The 21,157-nt window shown below is 34.4% G+C and overlaps 1 protein-coding gene across 17 annotated transcripts in view; it reads right to left on the bottom strand.

Moving 5' to 3' along the window:
- Positions 1-21,157, bottom strand: part of LOC150100204 (uncharacterized) — a 566,343-nt gene that overhangs the window by 118,820 nt on the left and 426,366 nt on the right. For all 17 annotated transcript variants that reach the window (XM_090402864.1, XM_090402869.1, XM_090402857.1 and 14 more), the window contains one exon: positions 14,453-14,829. In XM_090402864.1, coding sequence (XP_090258990.1) covers positions 14,453-14,829 — 377 coding nt within the window. The remainder of the gene's footprint in view (positions 1-14,452; positions 14,830-21,157) is intronic.

Genomic DNA, 21,157 nt, shown 5'->3' with positions numbered 1-21,157 from the left:
CATTTTGGCTCTGACAACAGATGTATCATGCTTGGGTATGATCATGTTTTAATATATATTAACCCTATACACACAAAAATCACAAGACCTGTAACACAACAGTGATGTGTGTGTGCGTGCACAGGACTAGAAAGATGAAAGGTATTTGAAGATATGTTTCTTGAATACCTGAGGATTACAATCATTGGGGAAAACTTTAAGGGATTCTATGAGATTAGAATTGAACTGTATAAGGGTGCTGACCAGCAGCTCACGTATTTGTACATTATTAAAGGAAAGTAATTGGAGGGAGTAGATCACAATTAAGTACATTTCTCGCTTTTGAGGGGGGTCTTAGGTGCACTACCCTAAATGTGAGAACAGTATTCTAAGATTAAGCAGATTTGAACTTTGTAAAGTGTCAAGAGATGAGTAGGAGAAAAGTACTGTTTGGAATAAAAAAGGATATAGATCTGATAGGCTCGTGCCAGGATGGATAGGATGTGGTTGATTACAAGTTTATTGGAAAAAGGACGTTCTGCACTAAACTAAAAGTTATAATGGTACTCGAAGAAATAGTAATAAAGAGATGAAGTAAATACATTAGTGGCCAAAATTGCAGAAACCTTTTGGAAAAAGTGTATTTTTGAGGTTTGATGGCTTATAACACACCACTTTTTTTGGTGTAATACCATAAAATTATATATCAATGGAAAAATAATTTACTCAAGAATGTAATGCAACAAAGTTTGTTCAATCATCTGTCATTCAACCATTCTATGAAAAGTTATAGCCAAATAACCAGAAAAAAGAAGCACAACTTGCTTAGGTTGATATGAAGTAGCTTTCCATCATTTGAATGTAGCCAATAAGCATGAGTGTTTAGAGAGTCAATCAGGTGTCATCTTGTTTTGGCAATCAGCCAATAAGGTCACAGTAGGATTCAGTTATTGATGTCATGTATTGGAGCTGAGAGGAGGAGGACATTTGTCAGTGTGTTATGTGATTGCTATCAAGTTGGTTGGTTTTTTTTTGTGTTCTTTCATTTCATGAGCTTGTAAAACGTAATAAAATTAAAGAAATGGCGCAAAGAGTTGACTGGTCACCCAGAAAGATGTAATATAGTACTATTAAGTGAACAAGGCTACAGTTATGAAGAAATTAGAAGAAAAATTGGTGGAAACTTAACCACTAAGTTTCCACTTAAGTGGCATTTCTAAATTTTTGAAAAGGTATAAGGAGACTCGGTCACTACAAAACCAGACTGGTAAAGGCAGTAAAAGGTGTACAACAGCAAGTGATGATAGAAGAATTGAGAGACTGTGCCTACGTGACAGAAGAAAATCATCTGGATGTATACAAAATGAATTGGCACAATACAATGTGAAGTTGAGTGCAAGGACTGTTCGGTGTAGACTGCAGGAATTTGGTCTAAATGCTAGAATTCCACAAAAAAAGCCATTTTTATCTCTCAAACAAAGGTTGAAAAGATTAAACTGGGCTAAAACCCATGTCAACTGTACAGCAGAACAATGGGACAGTGTTATTTGGAGTGATGAGACCAAAATCTTCCTGTTTGGTAGTGATGACATAAAATACGCAAGGAGAAGAATCGGAGAAGATTTGCATCCTGATTGCATTACACCTATCATGAAACACCCACTTAGTGTTATGATCTGGGGTTGTATGACATCAAAGGGTGTGGGCAGAATTTGCGTGATTAATGGGAATATAAATGCCCAAAAATACATAAATGAAATACTTGAGCCCAAACTCAAGCCTTCCGCACGTGATCTTTTCCAAGATAATGAAGCATTTATATTTCAACAGGATTCAGCTCCATGTCATGTTGCTGCTGTGTGCAAAAAGTGGTTTCAAGTTAATCATATTCCACTGCTGAATTGGCCTGGGAATAGCCCAGACCTTAACCCAATCGAAAATCTATGGAGACGACTAAAGAAACTTGTTAGTCAGAAGCAACCCACCAATAAAACCCAATTAATAGAAGCAATAATTCAATCTTGGTTTCACATTATAACAGCTGCAGAACTAAAAAATTGGTTCACTCCATGGGAAGGCGTTGTAAGGCCGTAATTAACGCTAAAGGTTACCCAACTAAGTATTAATTCACATTGTGAGAATATTTGTATCTCATTTTTTTCTGTGTGTTTCACTTTTCTTCTTTATAACTGCTGTTCTAATAAAAAATCCTTCATAAAAGTTATTGCATTACATTCTTGATTAAATTATCTTTCATTGATATATAATTTTATGGTATTACTCCAAAAAAAAGTGGTGTTATGAGCCATGAAATACACTTTTTCCAAAAGGTTTCCACAATATTGGCCACTAGTGTATGTTATGCACAAAAAAAAATTTTTTTAATTGATTAAGCAAGCCAGTACTACATATAAATAGAATATATATAATCAAATGTGATTGTATAAATTGATCTTTTTCAAAAGTTAAAATCCTCATGCATTTATCTGAGTCTGATAAGATCAGTCCGAGTGTATATGGCTCAGTGAGTGTAGTTAAAAAAAAAAATACATTCCTTTCTTTAGCAAAGTACAGGCACTTCACAAGAACATGACAAATGGTGAGATGGATGTTGCATTGCTCACAAATAGGTGGGTCATCAGCCCTAAGTAAATACAAATCTGTAAGATAACTGTGACCTATGCAGAGCCTAGTAAGAGCAACTTCCTCTCATCTGTCTCTTAACCTCAAACAACTTGTTTGTCAGTGCTTCCGGTCATGATGACTGATATTGGGACAAACAGCTACATCTATAGTTTTATTTCCTTAAATTCCAATGTGGCTGAGAATCCAGTACACCTGAATATCAAAATTTAATGCCTACAATTTGTAGAACAGTTGTAGAACCTTACAAAGCACTGGATGTAGATTGTGCACAGGAGAAGTAATGACCTGCACAGAACTTAACAACGCTGTATAAATCATACACTTTTGGTAACAGTTTTCTTTTATATGAATAAGATAAACTGCATGCAACTCTGCTATATCATTCCTGCAATATACTGGGATCTGATTGGATAAAATCAAATCAGGAAATAAAACAGCACAACCAACAGAGGTCTCAGATTTTGAACTGTCAGTATAGATTGGAAGATTAGGATAGTGTGAGACTTCCTTAGCTGGCATAGTGAGAGATTATAGGATGAATACACTACTATGGAGGAATGTTGTTATGTTTGGAAAGGTAATGTCAACACTCATGCCACTTGCATAATCTCTTTAAATTAAACACCAAAGGGATGTATGGTAGATCTGATGTGTGTGATAGTGAGCTGAGCCTTCCAACACAGTGAAACAATACTAGTCCATGAAGGATATCCTATAAGAGACTATTTTTAGGATACAGCTAAGAGAACTGTTTCTAAGTTATACAGATGGTTCACTTGCTTCAACATAAAAGCTTTGAGCAGGCAATGTGCGAAAGGCACCATGTGATGTGAGAGTTGACCCAAGAAGTTGATCAATGTTTGACAGCAATTGAGTTTCTTGGAGTAAGATATCCCAAGCTTTATTTTGGGCTTTCATGCCAAATTATGCCACATTCCACCATTGTTTAAAGAAAGGGGGGGGGAACCAACTTGATGTTTTTAGGTATTATAGATGCATGGGTAGTATTATACACACTGTAATATGGTTTACTGCTTTGAGAAACAGATGACCATTGCAGAATTAAATTCTGCAAAAGATGAAAAGGTATTTCATTCAAGCTTGATCAATTTTTCACTGTGATGATATCAATAGATAATATATTGTCTAAAATGGATCTCACAGGAAAAGAGTTGTTCCCATAGATGTTTTTTTTTTCTTTTTATTTACTTTCCACTAAAGCAGGGGAAAGAGGAATGGTGAACAAACTGTTGAGACCAGTAAATGTTCTTGTAGTTTCGTGTAAAGTGTTTAGGAAAGAATGTTAATCACTGTATTAACTTATAGAATATTACAAGTATACGAGGGTGGTCTGAAAAGTTCTCAGCCTTGACTATAGATGGCAACACTATCTGCAAAAAAAATTTTTTTAAAAGGTGGTACATCTCTCCTAAGCATCGATGTGAAATTGAAAGTCATTCTATCAAGTAGTTTGTTTTATACAGCTGTCTGAAACAAAAGTGTTGTCTATATCCCTTGAGATGGGTAAAATTCATTTCATTTTATAACCATTTGGTATAAAATGTTTTGTTTGTACAGAATCTCTGTGACAGCTCCTAATAATTAGATTCCCAGTGTGTGTGTGTGGGGGGGGGATCAACAAAAACACAACTCAGGAACCAACAAAAAGTGTCTTTTAAGTCATTACTTAAAATAAATTCAACCTATAAGGTTATTCTTCTGCTGATCTAGTGTCACAGACCATATGAGGCTATTAAGGTACCCTCTTCCAAGCAAACTTTCTTTTTTCATTAACTATGTTGTTAGAATTTTTCTGGGCATCCTCTTCAAAACAAAATTGACAATTTAGTCTGTATTTAGGAATTCTTACATGGACAGTATTCTGCTGAAATTGCGACCATTATTCCTGCACAGACACAAGCAGCTATGTTTATCATCCATTTAATTTACATCTTCAAATCAACAAAACAAACTTATCTTCCTCCTTTTTCAACTGACTGTTTTCTTTGAAACAACTTCTGTTACTCTTTCCAAAGAAACTTAAAAAGGGCAAGATTTCAAAGAACACTACAACTTTCACCTGTTCTCAATAAACATGTTGGATTCCTTCTTTCTTCTTACTCATTTTTGTTGGATTTCCTTTATGAATGGGAAAACCAGGTCTCCAATTTAGCTACTGAATAGGTGTGTTCACATTCCTGTAAATTTTTAGGAGCATACTCGGCCTGACTTTGATTGAGTTCTGTAGATATTGGAATATAATTGTAATATCAGGAACAAACAGGGTTGCTCAAGGGTCAAAGCTCTATAGCTGAGAAGAGATCTATATAAAGCTTTTTAAAAAATGCAGAGAACCAACTGGGGCTTCTGACATAATGTCCAATCCTCACCTTCTTGTGGTGCATCCTCTTAGGTATCTACCCGGATACTGAACAAAGAAGAATGGGCTGGCAATTTGGGATTTAGCTGACTAAACTGTATTCTTATTGGCTTACATCACAATGTAAAAATGATAATATAACGTGACAGAATTTCATGTCAGCTTGGGTATTACCCAGTTAAACAAGACCCCATTTTTTTTTGTCAAGGAACCAGGAAGAACAGCTAAAAGTCAACTACTGGAACAAATCCCAGAACACGTTCCAAATCAACAGAGTTCAAGATTGGTACTATTAACATAAGAAGCATCAATGGAAAAGAAATAGATCTAGCAGAAGAATTGGATAAGTACAAGATTGACATAATAGGAATGACTAAAAGAAAGGAGGCAAAAACAAGTGAGATCTTTCTAAGTGAAAAACATAAAATGTTATATTCAGGAAATAATAATCAGGAAAAAGAAGTAGTTATAGTATTCAACACTAAAAATTATGATAATCTTCTTGAATGGGAGGCAATATCAAATAGAGTGATGGAGGCAAATCAGATGGGGAACTGGACAATGAGACATATTTCTGCTTATGGTCTCACAAAATGTTCTACTAAGCAAGAACGGAAGAATTTTTTGAGGCATTAGAGAACGCAGCTGGCTCAATGAAAAAGGAAAAGTTGGTCCTTGTTGAAGATCTAAATAGGCAGAGTAGAAAATTACTACCAGACATTTAAAAGTGTTTTGGAAAATTTGGAGAAAAGAGCAAAGCTAATAATAATGGTAAATGCCTGCTGGATTTCTGTTCAGGACATGAACTGGTTACCACTAACACCATGTTTCAACATAAAAATGTGCAGAAATTCACGTGGACAGAAGATGACAGAAAAGTCTTATTGACTATGTTATAGACCAGCGCTTCCCAAACTGTGGGCCGCGGCCCCCTTGGGGGCAGTAGGTTTTGTTGAGGGGGCCATGAAATAATGAAAACAAATTTAAAATGTTTTAAGACTAAAGTAGATTCTTTTTATTTTAAAAGAAACGTATTTAACTTTTATTATTTATTATTTCTTTTTTGTTATTTTTTATATTTTAATGGAAAAATTCACACATTGGTGTTGGTTCACAAACTTTGCTTTCTGCGTATTTCAGCGCTTAATGAATATTAGTAAATATTGCTTATTCATGTTTCATTTCAAAGCAGTGGTTAATTGTATTTATTTCGAATGCTCTCCAGGGAAGCTCCAAATCTTCCTGTCCCTTTCATCATGCGTTCGTAATCAGGGACTGTTGATATTGACTTTATATACATATCAAAACTCATTTTATATTATCACTGTCATCCGAGCTAGTTTTCTGTTACCAATAAAAGTTTCGCATATACTTCACACATGAAAAAATGCTTAAACAAGTTCATGTGGGGAGATAGTAATTCTCTTGCAGTGGTAAACAACACCCCTCCCTAACAGCCACTATACTGCAGAGGCAATAAAAACAAGTACTTTTATTATGCAAGTGAATAAGGTATGAGGAGTCTGTGTAATATATTTCTCAACAAATAGTGCAATTAGAGACAACTGGGATAAAAACACACTAATTAATGAATCACATGTCCCCTCATACAGAAACTATGCTGTATAGACTGAAACAAAACCATATGTTGCATGGGCAAACACAGTATCTAACTAAAAACTATTGTTACTAATTAGATGTGTGTGAGTTCAATTTCCCAAGGCAGCAATAAAATTCAACTGAACGTGTTAAAATTCGTAAAAGTGTTAAAACTAAGTAATATATATATATATATATATATATATATATATATATATATATATATATATATATATATAATGAATGTTATAGGAGTTTCACATTTGGAATTCGTTTGAAGAGAGTTAGCATTTCAACTCAATTGTCAGCTATGCTTTTATCTTTCAGTTGCGCGATCTTTTGTTAATACCGCACCAATCATATGCACGTTTTAATAACCTGCCTTTGCTGTCTGTTTCGCGTTAGGCTTAATTACCATAAAGGGAGAAAAGTCACAAAAGAGAAAAATTTCCTGATCCTGGGATTCCCTTATTCAGGTAATATTCACTAATTTCATGTTATCAGTCTGTGGTGTGCCAGTATCGGTAAGTGGTGATATTATTTGATCTATTCTAAGTTAAAAAATTTAACCCTGAGATGGATAAGTGGCTGATAAAAAATATAAAAAAATTCCCGCGAACAATCAGAAGAAGCAGAAACAGACTCAAAAAAAAGGACAGTATTTCATATTTTACCGAACATCCCGCATCGTCTTCAGAACCAAACGGCAAGAGGCAAAAAATGTAATATATGCATTTGATTTTTGCAATATTCGCTGTGTATGTTTTGTATTGAATATAAATACAATAAATATTATAATAATATATCTCTCTATCACGATTTTTTTTCGAGGGGGGCCGTGAAATATTTTAATTTTTGCAAAGGGGCCCCTGACATCCAGAAGTTTGGGAAGCACTGTTATAGACAATATTTGTTGATCTGGAAAAGGCATACGACAACGTGCCTAGAGAAAAGCTCTGCAAAATGCTACAGTTATATGGTGTAAATGACACATTATATCAAGCAATACAAGTCTCTATTAAAGGTGTAAATCAGGTGTGTAACAAGGGTGCACATTATCTCCACTCTTATTATCTATATGGATCATATTATAAAGGAAAGTAGTATTAGATCTGATATCAAAATTAGTGAAGTTAATCATAGCTCTTTACTTTATGCAGATGATGTTATACTTCTGAGTAAATCCAGTAGAAGTCTGCATGATTCCCTGAATAAATTGAATAACTGTTATGATAAATTTGGTACGAAAATCAGCAATAAAAAGACAAGGACAATGGAAATAGACCTAGAAACACTGAAAACATTAACTGTATCCTGAATGGTGAACTTATAGAATAAGTAAAATATATCAGCCATTTAAGCACTTTTTAAAAATTTTTTTTTTTAGTGAAGATGGTAAATTAAATACGGAAATAAACAACAGAATTAGTAAAGCTGGCATAGTAGAAAGTCAGCTGAATAAATTTATATGGAATAAGACAGAAATTAATGAAAAACACTAAATGAGCTGTATACAAGACTGTGTTCAAACCAATTTTAACTTATGGAACAGAGAGAGAGATGGGTTAGATATAAAACACTTTATCAAAGACTGGAGATATATGATATGAGAGTTCTGAGAAAGATTAGCGGAGTGAACAGATTGCATAACTGGCAGTATTATCACATTAAAAATGAAAATATTAGGAAAGAACTTGCCATTGTTAACATTCAGGAATGTGTTAGTAGAGCTAATCTCAGGTAGTATAATCACTTAAACAGAATGGGAGAGGAAAGATTAGCAAAACAAGTGTTCTTTGCCAGGTTGGCAGGAAAAAGACTCAGAGGAAGACCGAGATATAGATGAACTGATACAGTAAAAAGTGCCTTAAAGACAGAAATATAAGATCTGATAATACTGTAATTTTACAGATAACAGTAATCTGTTATCTGTAAAATTATAGTTGGAAGTCGTTGATTGGAAGTTAGTAATGGTGTAACTTTTTCATGTAGTACTGTCAATAATTATCCTGCACATCCCCAGAGGATGCGCATCAGGAATTCGATAATGATGATTATGATGACAGTCTGCCAACAAGGAAAATATAAAAGGCCAAATGGCCTCATCTTGACATTGCATTAAGCCTTCATACCATCTTTCCCAAACTAAATGAGGCCAATTTAACTTATTTCAATTTTTTTTTCCACCTCCCGGAATCAAGAAACCATTTTATCCTCTATTTAAAGATCGAAACCCACAATAAGTTCTTAGAACCATGTTCAGTTGAATATATGAGTAAGCTTTCTATACCAAGGTCCAATGTCAAAATAGCCTAAATAGCAAAAGTGTACTACAAATTTAACAGACTATCACACTGAGTTTCTAGTGAATATGAAGCTTCCCAGCATAAGAATGAATCACTCATTCGCAATAGCATGAAATGAAAAAAGAGATGTCAGAATAAATGCTGAAATCCCATCCTGCAAAAATCTTTCACTTTCTAATCATCAACTGTAAATTGATGAAAATATACAATAAAAAAGAACAAATGGAATGTTCTTGTAAAAAGGACTTATCTGCAATTGCTATATGAGATATAGAAAATACACATAGAAAATATATTCCTATGCAAGAAGATAATTAAATGCATCGAAGGAAGTACCAGGATGCAAAACCAAAAATATTTTTAAAGAAATACCTTACACCTTCAAAATTCAAACCTCACAATTTCATACAGACACACTCACCCTTACAGTGAAATTAGGGAGAGAAGGATGGATGCTCATTCAGTTAGTTCTCAGGTTTTATTAAAAATCATATCACTATCAGCTTTATATGAAGTACTTGCATAAGACCAAAGGAAACATACCTGTATAACTAAACATAAACCCATCCCCCCCCCCTCTTCCTATTATGGATTTAGACAAAGCAGCCTGTTCTAGTCGTATGCCATTACTTTCTTGGTCTTACATTCCCCCCCCCCCATTTATATCTATATGCTAATTTTTGTAGCCTGCTATTGTCCAATTTTCTATGAAATTTATTTTTTTAAATTTATGCAAGAATTTATTGGTTTTATATTTGAAGATTGTAAAATGGCTTCATTTTACAATCTTCATTTCATTCTTTCTTTCTTATGATCCACGTTTAAGTTACATATAATAAAGCTGGTTTAGTTAGGATATCATATAGTCTGATTCTAGCATGTTTTAGTACTATGGATGGTTTAAATATATTATTTATTATGCCATTTGTTTTAACAAAATTTAATATCTTAATGGCCATCTTTTTCATTCTCATGTGATACAGCACATCCCAAGACCTGCAAAAATATAAGTACCAAAAGCATAAACAGTATATGCAATGTAATATTGAACACATGTATTTAAGCATGTATGGCATATTAAAACTTCTAGGATTCAGTAAATGTAATCCTGACAGGCTAAGTGGATAGTATCTATTCTCCAATCTCTGCAGAGATTGGAAAATGTAACATGGTAATTTTAGAAGTCACACCAGACCTCTAAAAGGATCCAAGAGGATAGCCATCTCATAACAGATAATGAAACTCATCCCTGTACAGTTTGAAATTCATGCCATAGTGGGATTCAAGTCTAAAATCTAAGGGAATGAGAATGGATACATCCTGATCCACAAGGCAGTCTAGATAATACAATTCAATCTTTGCATCTCTAAAATTAATGTTTTAATTGCAAAAACAAATACTATAGTTCAATGTTAGCCAAGCTGAAATGATACACTAACTGGACTTACACTAATGGTATATCATATAACTAGGATAAGTAGTGAGTGTTAAGAGAAAAGAAAAGCAAAAACAATGTACCCTGCCTTGTCTATTAATATCATTTATCATGTAGGGATTCTGTAGGTATAGTCCTTTCAAGGATCAAGAATTTACATGAATTGAGAAATACATGCAACTGCCTAAAGAGCTTTATAAGTAGACTTTCTCTATAATTTTTATAGTGCAACATGAATATGAAAACTAAAAACTTAGCACCACCTACTGGTCAATGATATAGAAAAATACAGAAGGAATGGAGGCTGAGTGCGATGATTCCAGGGGGATACCAGCTTTTCTCTATCAGCATCAGCTCAACAAAAAACATATTTTCTGGAACACATGCTGAAAAGATGTTTTCAACATGTTAGACTACATAAAGAAGAAGATGGAATATACAGTGCAGAGATTCATTTAAAAAAAAAAACTTCTTGACTATGTTAATGAGAAACCAGGATCATCCAAACTAGCACATTTTCATTAGGTATGGTTTGAAGCACAGTGGGAAAATCACACCTACAGTCTATAAGAATGTTAAAACATTTCAGTACTTTAGAATTTCTGAAGTACTGATCCCCCCCCCCCCAAGTATCCTACTAAATATCTAAAACAAGAAGAGAGGATTTTAATAGCAAGCATGAAGATACCCAACCCCTCATGCATGCACACATAAAATACAGTACAATACAGATGAGATTCACTCATTTTTATTGAATCATTAGCAGTTTCAGCAAATTAGCATAAGCACAAAATACTGCATTTGATTAAAAATTAAAGTAATACAAATGTGACAAGACCCCATAACTGCTACAGAAAGCTGTTTACTGTGCAAGCAGAGTTTTCAATTATTAAAAATGCAATGTAACATTCATAAGGTAATAGCTTATGTTTGTAATAGCATGCAAAAATGCTTCTTATATTTCAGATTAAAACAGCTTATATCTGAAAAAGATGCAGAGTATAAAAATGTTTCTGCTTTTACAAGTTTGGTACCCTATTTTCACACTGAAAATACATCATCTCCCCTCTCAAAAAAGTTTAGTGAAAAATGTGTTGATATTAAAGATACTAGTTAGGTCAGTAATACCAATAGAAATTAATAACATAGCAATCTTAAAAAAGCGGTCACAAAAAAGTAATGAACTAATTATTATTCATCAACTTTAGCTTTCACAGAGGTAGACACATGACTTTCTGTCCTTCCAAGTGCCATCTCTATCTAGAAGGTGGTTGACTATTATGGATCTCTATTCCTTCACATTGGGATGAAAATCCTAAATATCTACCTCATCCTCCTTTGTAGCAAAGGTAAGTGATTCACATTAATGAGGCCTTAACTCTTCAATCTCACACTATGTCTGTAGATATGTCATGAACATATCTAGCCAGTTTGCCCATTTTGAGAGATTAAAAACCCTCCACATCTATGTCGGCCTAGCTAACTCACCTTTGACTGAGAAGCCGTGTTAAAGGTTCTTTAAATCGCAGATGGGATTCAAACCCATGTCTTTCCAACCAAAGTGCTTCATTGAAACCAAGTGAGCTATGTAGGCTCTAAACATGTTACTTATCAATCTTCAATGATTTTATTGTTCATTGATTATGCAAAGTCTTTTAAAATGAGAGCTCAGCAAGTTATGACCAAAGCATCTAAATGCAACAGTAAATATGTTTAACATTAGTATTAGATATACAAACCACTAACTATTTCTTTAGAAAGAAAGACTATCGATGTTTCTATTGATCCCCTTCCAACTACTGCAATTAATAACTTTCAAAATCTGACATATAATCATTCAAAGTCTCTTGTTTATAATCAAATTTTTAATCTGAGTAATTATTCTGAAGAAATTTAATCTGAATAAATTTTGAAGGGGATGAAATTAAGGGTGAGAGCTAAATAAACTGGAGGACACCTCACGTGGCCTTTTTAAGGAAAGAGGAGAATCAAGGATTCCTAAACTAATGCCCAATCCTTACCTTCTCATGGTGCACTCAATTAGTAGGTTATCAACCTGGATACTAAATGAATGAGGATTGGCTGCGAAAGCTAATTTGGGATTTAGCCAACCAAACTATATTCTTATTGGCTTAAACAAAAATAAAATGATGATGCAATTTCCTGGCAGTTGGGCATCAGCCAGTTAAACAATGCTCTTATTGTTTTCACCAGGAACCAGGGCAAACAAAGTCAGGAAGCAGAATAAACTTGAATTCAACATTAGCAGAATTCAAGATAAGTGACATCGACAGAAAAGTGGAACTAATAGAACTGGAGAAATACAAGAAACAAAAGACAAAAACAGGTGAGATTCTTCTAAATAACAAATACTTTGTATTCACATATTTACTTATGTGTAAACATCAAGGCCGATATAGTGATAATGAGATTTTACAGAAGAAGGAAGTATGAATATGAAATGTGTTTAATTTTAGTTGGCAACAGTTTATTGAAAAAAAGAATGTCATTAAATAAGAGGCAAAAAAAATTTTTTTTAATATAATAGAATTATAAATAAATAAAATAAAAAACCTAGGCCTGCAAAATTAGAAAACAATTCAATAGATCTAAGATACCCACCATACTTAATACCACACAGAATTCTTCCCGAATCCTTCTCCTCATCCCAAAAAGAAAGAGAAATAATGATGAATGGCAAATCAGACTCTCACTGGATGTATGCAGTTCAATTTATTCACAATCCTCTGAACATTTGCAAGATGCCAAAGGCAATACTGCTTTATTCACTCTTTCTGGGATGAACCCCCCCCCCCCCAACTGCCACCTGACCTATACCCCATAAATCACTTATTCCTTCACTCTGGAATGAAAATCCTAAATATCTACCTCATCCTCTTTGTAGCCAAGCTAAGTGATTCACATTATGTGAATTGCTTTCATGTGAGATGTGCTTTGAAACTAAGAATTTAAGAAGCCCATTCAATATAAATCACAATATTAAAATATGCACACACACACACACACACACACACACACACACACAAAAGGGGGTACCCAAAAATAAATAGAATCTGAACTTGCTGAGCATGCATTTTTTAGTTATGGATGATGCCGCTAGGCATCATATTTTCTACACCAGTCTAGCAAGTGGCATCATCCTCTATGAAATAGTTCGTGGTTCTGGTGGCTTTTTTGTTAGTTCTTACAAGCAAGTTTGGAGATTTTGTGAAGGCTGACCACAAGGAACAGAGAGTGAGTGGGAAATTTGATTTTCTTTTGAGTAAAACTACAGCTGAAACTATTGTTATGCTTCAACAAGCCTTTAAGGATGACACTCTAGGTAAAACACAGGTCTACAAGTGGTTTTCCCATTTCAGAAATAGGGATATGTCAGTTGAAGACCAACCATGATCTGGCTGACCTTTGACAGAAATTATGAAAACATTGAAAAGGTTTGCCAAGCAATCAATAAAGATCGCCAAGAGAACACTGAGCAAGTTCCTGAATAGATAAATTTGTCATGGAGGTTGCCGGCAAATTTTAACGGATTTGCAAATGACTCGTGTCTGCTAAATTTGAGCCCCCGTTTGCTCACAGAGGATATATTTAAAAAATAAAAAAATTTTTAAAAAATCATTGAATGTTTGCTGTGATTTGAGAGAGCAAGTTCTTAATGACCAAAACTTTTTTTTTTTTTTAAATTCCCATGGATAAAGAAAACCAGCAATTCGTTGATGTGGATGAAGTGAAAGAAAAAGTCGCTGGAGGCCATAAACAGTAATCCAGTTGAACAGTTCCAGAACTGTTTCCAGCAATGGAAAAAATGTTAAGACAAGTACACTGACTCACCTGGAGAGTACACTGAAGGAGACTAGAATAGAGTATTATAAACTTCAATAAAAAAATTTTTTTAAATAATTCCAGCTATTTTTGGGTACCCCTCGTATATATTATCAAGTTCAATTAAACAGTATGTCCAAGGCAGTGGAATAGTCAAGCAACTTTCAGCATTTTTTTTTTTTTTGTAATTCAGATATTTCAAAAATGGATAATTATGAACTGGCTTCCTTAAAATGAAATTAAAACCAATAAACAGGAAATTACATTTTGAAATGGCCTGGATTCTGGTGTCTGATGTTGGTAGTGAGATCCCTGAACCTGTGTTAAAGCACTATGTATCTGTGATGGAACATAAGGAATATATACAACTGTGTGAGCTCCTTGAAAAACATGCTGAGACTGTGGCTGTGGTTGTTGCTGCTGCTGCTGCTGTTGTTGTTGCTGCTGCTGCTGCTGAGGCTGAGATGATATCTGCTGATGCTGAGATGGAACTGTTGTTGAACTCTGAGTTAAATGATTAGCTAGTGGAAGCTGAGCTGTTGCTGTTGGAGTAGGGAGAGTCTGAAAAGGTGCAACCATAACTGTTTGGCTTGGTAACGATTTCTGTCGGTATAAGGTTCCATCTGCTACATATGGATTTCCTAGAACAAAAACTAAAATTTAAAAACTTAAATTTTTCAGAACACAAGGGAAAATAAAAGATAAATACAGGTTGTCCACAAATGCTTAACCTGATTTCAACTGGCTATAATATTTTAACAATGCAACTAACTGAATAAATTTTGTTGCAGGTAAACTTGGGCACTCAAAGTTTCCATACTGGGATCTTCAGTATACTGATTTTGCCGCCAGAAGTGCTGCTGCTGATTTTCTTTAAAAATGGCTTCAGTACAGGAAAAAACCCAATGTGTTCTGTGGCTAGCAGAAACAAAATCTCCAGTTACAGTGCAGCGAATGTTTAGGGCACAGCATGGAAAGAACCCACTTGATGTCAAGCTCATTAAGTCATGGAAGACAAAGTTTTTAGAAACAGGTTCAGTTCATAAGAGTACAAGCAGTGGCAGACCATCGGTTTCTGAGGAGACAGTTGAGGCAGTTCAAACTGCCTTCACCGGGTCACCACAGAAGTCAATCAGAAGAGCTTCACTAGAACTTCAAATGCCAAGGAGTATAGTACACAAAGTGGTACGCAAATGTTTGAAATTGTTTGCATACAAAGTCAAAATTGTCCAGGAGATAAAGCCAGATGATCGTCCATGGCATGAAGAATTTGAGGATAATGATTTTTTGTAGCATGTTTGTTTCTCTGATGAGGCAACATTTCACGTGAGTGGAGTAGTCAACAGACACAATGCAAGGATCTGGGGGATCTGAAAACCCACATGCCATAAGAGAACGCATTCAAGCTAGTCCAAAACTCAATGTGTGGTGTGGACTAATGCATGATCGAGTGATTGGCCCTTTCTTCTTTCTTGAAAAGAAATTAATGGAAATGTGTACTTAGACATACTCAATAATTATGCCATTCCCCAGCTATAGGAGATGCAACCAAATGTAATCTTTCAACAGGATGATGCCCACCTGATTGGTCTCGTGACTTTTTTTTTTTCTATATGTTATACATTGAAGTCTAACTTTGTGTTCCATTTCACTATCCACTGAAGAGTTATAATATATTATAATCAGGGTAAACATTTGTGGACTCCCTGTATAACATACAATACTGGACATATAAATTTTTTGGGGAAAATTAGTGGAAAACATCAAATCTAGTAATGATTGTAAGCACTTACTGAATTTCTGTTCAAGATCTGAATTCATAAATTCACTGTCAGTAATAATGATTATTACTGATATCTTCATGTTGATTCAGTAGTTAAGAATATATAGAGGTATAAGCAATTTAATGAAAACCAAAAAAAAAAAACCGAAGTAAAACTTGAAAATCTTTAAAAATAAAATTAAACAAGGCAGTATATTAAGCTTCAGGAAAGAGAGAACCATCAAAAACAGAAGGAACAGATTAAATCTGTGGTACATAAGAGGAAGTTAAGCTACTAGTACTAAAGAAGGAAAATCACAAAAAATAAGAAAATTTCAAAATAGAAAAACATCTGGAATTGGCAAAATACAGAAGCAGCTGTTGAAATATGGAGGAAGAGAAATAATTTTTCAGTTAACTATTTAAAAAGTGTAACTTAAAGATTACAAGAAATTATATTCTTCATGTAATCCTTTATCCACATGTAAGCAATCAAAGTTTGCATGTGAAGTATCTTCACAACTGGGCTACTTGTACGTAGTGGCTAATGACTTCACATCAACTACGTTAGTATCCCATAATGCAAGAACACCTCCTTTCCAACATGCATAATGGCAATGCGTTATGAGAAGAACCACTACCAGACCAGTTTCAACCTTTATTAAGGTCTCACCAGTGGGAGCCAAATCCAGAAGAGATACCAAAGTTGAAGTAATGCAGAAGTCATTTATTTCCATATACATTAAAAGATTTATTTATTATATTAAAACAATATATAAATACATGCATAAAAATATTACCATATGTTACAAATGAGGTTTCTAAAAAAAACAAATACACAAATAAATAGAAAAAAAACATCAGCGCTAATTTTATTAAAAAAAATAAAGAGATAAAACATATGAAAATTATATAGGGATCAATTTATTAACCACCATTTGGAAATGTGCATAAAATTTAATTAAGAAATTGTAAACGAATCTCTAATATTAAATGGTGAGCAGCAACACAGTTTTATAACTGGAAGATCCTGAGGAGATTTCAATATTTGTGGTGAAAACAGAAAAAACTGTTATGCTTCACACAACTAATATAAAAAGACTTCTTTGGAATCAGTAGCAGATTTAAACAAAACAACCTAATGTAAAGAAATATAACAATATCGCTATAGAAAAGTTACCTGAAGCCTTATAAACTACAGTCTCCTAAAAAGGGAATTAAAGGTATACTATAAATAAGAAATGCACACTTACAGACTTAATGAGATGCTTTATACTAGTTCTGAATTTCCAATTCAGTCATGTATCATAGCATTCCTGTGGGAGAAAGGGGGTATATACATCAAATCTATTAAGGGTCACTATTTCTAACCCATCAACAAACAAACAATAACTAACCAGAGCCACCCTTAATTAGCTTAATTCCAGCTTCAAGTATGTAAGCACCTCATCATGATCAATATAAACAAAAAAAAAAAAAAAAAAAAAAAAAAAAATTTCATTTATTGCAACTACATTAAAAAAAAAATACATTTTAGTGCAAAATTTGTAACACCACCACCACCACCCACACAGGTTAACATCCATACAGAGTACAGCTCCAAACTTACTGCACCAACTTCTCCTCTTCTTTCATTCTGATTTATCTTTGAACTTCGTAGTCTTCACCATATCATTTTCACCACTGAATAAAACCTTCAACCTGAAATGCACCTCATATCTTTCATTTTTCTTAACCTTGAAAATTTCTGGTCATTAACCAAACTTGATTCAATCCAGCTATCACATTTAGTAAAAACTGGTTTGAACACACTGTCTTATATCTCTGTATTCTTGTGTCCTGAACAAATATGATAATATCACTTAAAATAATTTGGGATCTTTTGAAGGAATGAACATGGTGTTAGTGATGAAAAGAATATGTCTAAAATAGAAATCTAATGCATCCATATCACAGTTATTAGTTTTGCTTTCTCAGAAAATCTCAGACATTAGAAATTACACAACTCATTGCACAATTTTGGTCTGGGATTTATTTTCTTTTGTGCTGTTTAGATTTAAAATACAACTAACAGAAGTAGTGTTTCCATTGTATCAGCTACACTCTAATAACTGATGAAATTCCTCTACTATTCTGAAATAACCTCGGGCACAAATAACCTTAAAGGTACTTACTCATTACCATTTTGACTGCTCACAAGAGCATTTGAAATCAACTGCCATTCATGAGGATTATCTCTCTATTTAATGTTGCATACTCTGAGTTTGTTTGTTTTTTTCTCTGATCTTTAATGCTTTCAAATAATGGCTGTTTCATGTTCTTCATCTTGGCAATATCATTGCATTGGCATGATATTTCCAGAATTCCTGTGCTAAATGTCTTCAGTTCAAATTTGAGAACATTTCAATTAGTTATTTCTTATGTGCCCTGACAAAAAAAATCAAGGGTCTTTAACTGGGAGATGTCCCAGAATGAAGTTCATTTCATATCATTATATCTGTTATGATATAAGTCAATTTGTCAGCAAGGCTAAAACAGTTATTGCAAAAGCAATCTCAAATTGCTTGTTCATTCCGTATCCAGGTGAATATTTATTACCAGGACAGACTAGAAGAATGAGTACTGGACAGTCATAAGCCGTGGTTGGCTCAACATTCTGCAAAGGCTATGTGGAAATTTCCTCTCTTTATTATTTAGAGATCTACCTTGGATCTTTAAATAATAACTCTTATGCATAGATGAACAATTTAGCTCAGATACAAAGAAATCTGGTAATTTATTTTCTGAAATGACAACATTAATCTCTTCTCTAGATTACAACATGATGCTTAACTAAGGGTCAAAGCTGTATAACTGAGAGGAGACCTCCACATAACCTTTAAAGGAATGCGGAGAAATGACAAGGGCTTCTGCCCTAATGTTCCAATCCTCACCTTCTCGTTGTGCACCCTGTTGGGTATCTACCTCGATACTGAACGAACGAGGATGGGCTGGCAATTTGGAATTTAGCCAACCAAATTGCATTCTTATTGGCTTAAACCAATATAGAAAATGATGGCACAACATGACAAAATTTCATGCTGGCTGGGGCATCGCCTGGTTAAACAAGGCCTCCCTGTTGTTTTCGCCAGGGAACCAGGGCGAACAGCGAAAAGTCAGCTACTGGAACAAATCTGAAAGCACACCCCAACTCAACATCACCAGAGTTAAAGATCGGTACTATCAACATATGAGGCTTGAAAGGCAAAGAAATAGAGCTAGCTGAGGAATTAGATAAGTACCAGATCGACATAATAGGGGTGACGGAAACAATAAAGATAAAAATTGGTGAGATCTTTCTGAGCAATAAATGCAAAATGTTATATTCAGGAAATGACAATCAAGGAAAAGAAGGAGTAGCCATAGTATTCAACACAAAATACGAGGCTAATCTTCTTGAATGGCAGGCAGTCTCAAGTAGAGTGATGTGGGCAAATATCAGAATGGGGAATTGGACAATGAGACTTATTTGTGCCTATGGTCCCACAGAAGGTTCTACTAAGGTAGAAGTGGAGGAATCTTTTGATGCTTTAGAAAAAGCAACTGACACAATGAAAAAGGAAAAGTTGGTTCTTGTTGGGGATCTAAATAGCAGAGTAGGAAATGATTCTCAGATATACAAAAATATTTCGGGAAAATTTGGAGTAAAGAGCAAAGCTAATAATAATGGCAAATACCTGTAAGATTTTGCTCAGGACATGGACTGGTTATTACTAGCACCATGTTCCAACATAAAAATGTGCACAAATTCACATGGAGAGAAGAGGCAAGGAATAAGAAAAGTCTCATTGACTATGTTATTGTTCATAGTAATGTTTTCTGCCTGGTGCAGGTCACGATAGTGTACAGAGGATTTGAAATTGGAAGCGATCACTATTTAGTCTTGAGCAAGATAAAATTGAATTTCATATTGAAAAGAATAATATATAAGAAAGTTTTAAAGCAAATAAAAGTTGAGCAGCTCTCAGATGTGAACTGTAAACTAAAATACACAAAGATTATTGAAGAAAAAATGAAGGAGTTTGAGAACAGGAACCAAACCTTGGAGATTCATTGGCAAGCCTTGAAGAAAACCCTGATTGATTCAGCCAGAGAGGCATGTGGTGAGGTTGTCTGCAAGGATAGAAAAATCAGAACTCCATGGTGAACACAGGAAGTTAAACAGGCAGTGAAGGAAAAGAAGAAAGCATATCAAAAGTTCCTGGCAAATAAGTTAGCTTGTGCTCTTAGAGAATACAGAGACAAATGCAAGAATGCTAAACACTGTGTAAAACTAGCTAAACAAAAGTCATGGGAGGACTTTGTCAAGAATATAGAAAATAAATATCAAGAAGGTGATAAGATATTCTGGAGGTTGTTGAAGAAGCTTAGAAATGGAGAAAAGAGTGCTGTAAAAGGAGTTAGAGATGATAAAGTTGACATGAAAACACTAGAAAAAGATATCCTTGAAGTATGGAGTAATTACTTTGAAAAATTGCTAAATGAAACAAGCAGTGATAACATAGTGGTAAAAAAACACTCAACAGGCATACAGTCAGGAATACATATTCATATTTGAAGTAGAAAAAGCCATCAAAGGCTTGAAATGTGGAAAGGCAGCAGGAGTAGGTGATATTCAACTAGAAATGCTGAAGTATGGTGGTATAAAAGTCTTACAGTGGCTGCACTGCATAGTTCAGAAAGCCTGGACAGAGGGACGAATTCCCGATGATTGGAGTAGAGCTCTAATAGTACCCATATATAAAAAGGGAAATAAAACTGAATGTGAGAATTACAGAGGTATTTCCCTACTGAGCGTTCCTGGCAAGATCTATGCAAGTATACTTGAGAAACAGTTGAGAAGAATTGTGAAAGAAAAGCTTAGTGAAGAACAATCTGGATTCAGGCCAAATAGAGGCTGTCAGGTTCAGATCTTCACTTTACGACAAATAGTCAAGAAAGCGTGGGAATATAACAGAGATCTGTATTTAAGTTTTGTCAATCTGGATAAGGCATATGACAAGGTGCCAAGAGAGAGAGAGAAGATATTCAATATGCTACAGTTATATGGTGTCAATGGGGCATTATATCAATCAATACTTAGTCTGTATTTCAGTTGTAAGTTGGCAGTTAGAATTGAAGGAAGTAGAGGAAGATGGTTTTAATGTTAAATCTGGTGTGAGACAAGG

The sequence above is a fragment of the Typopeltis vanoorti genome, chromosome 13 (assembly GCF_054136105.1).
Source record: "Typopeltis vanoorti isolate ZY-2024b chromosome 13, IOZ_Tvanoo_1.0, whole genome shotgun sequence".
Lineage (NCBI taxonomy): Eukaryota > Metazoa > Arthropoda > Arachnida > Uropygi > Thelyphonidae > Typopeltis > Typopeltis vanoorti.
Note: the sequence above shows the minus strand (reverse complement) of the source record. Positions and strands in the feature narration are given on the sequence as shown.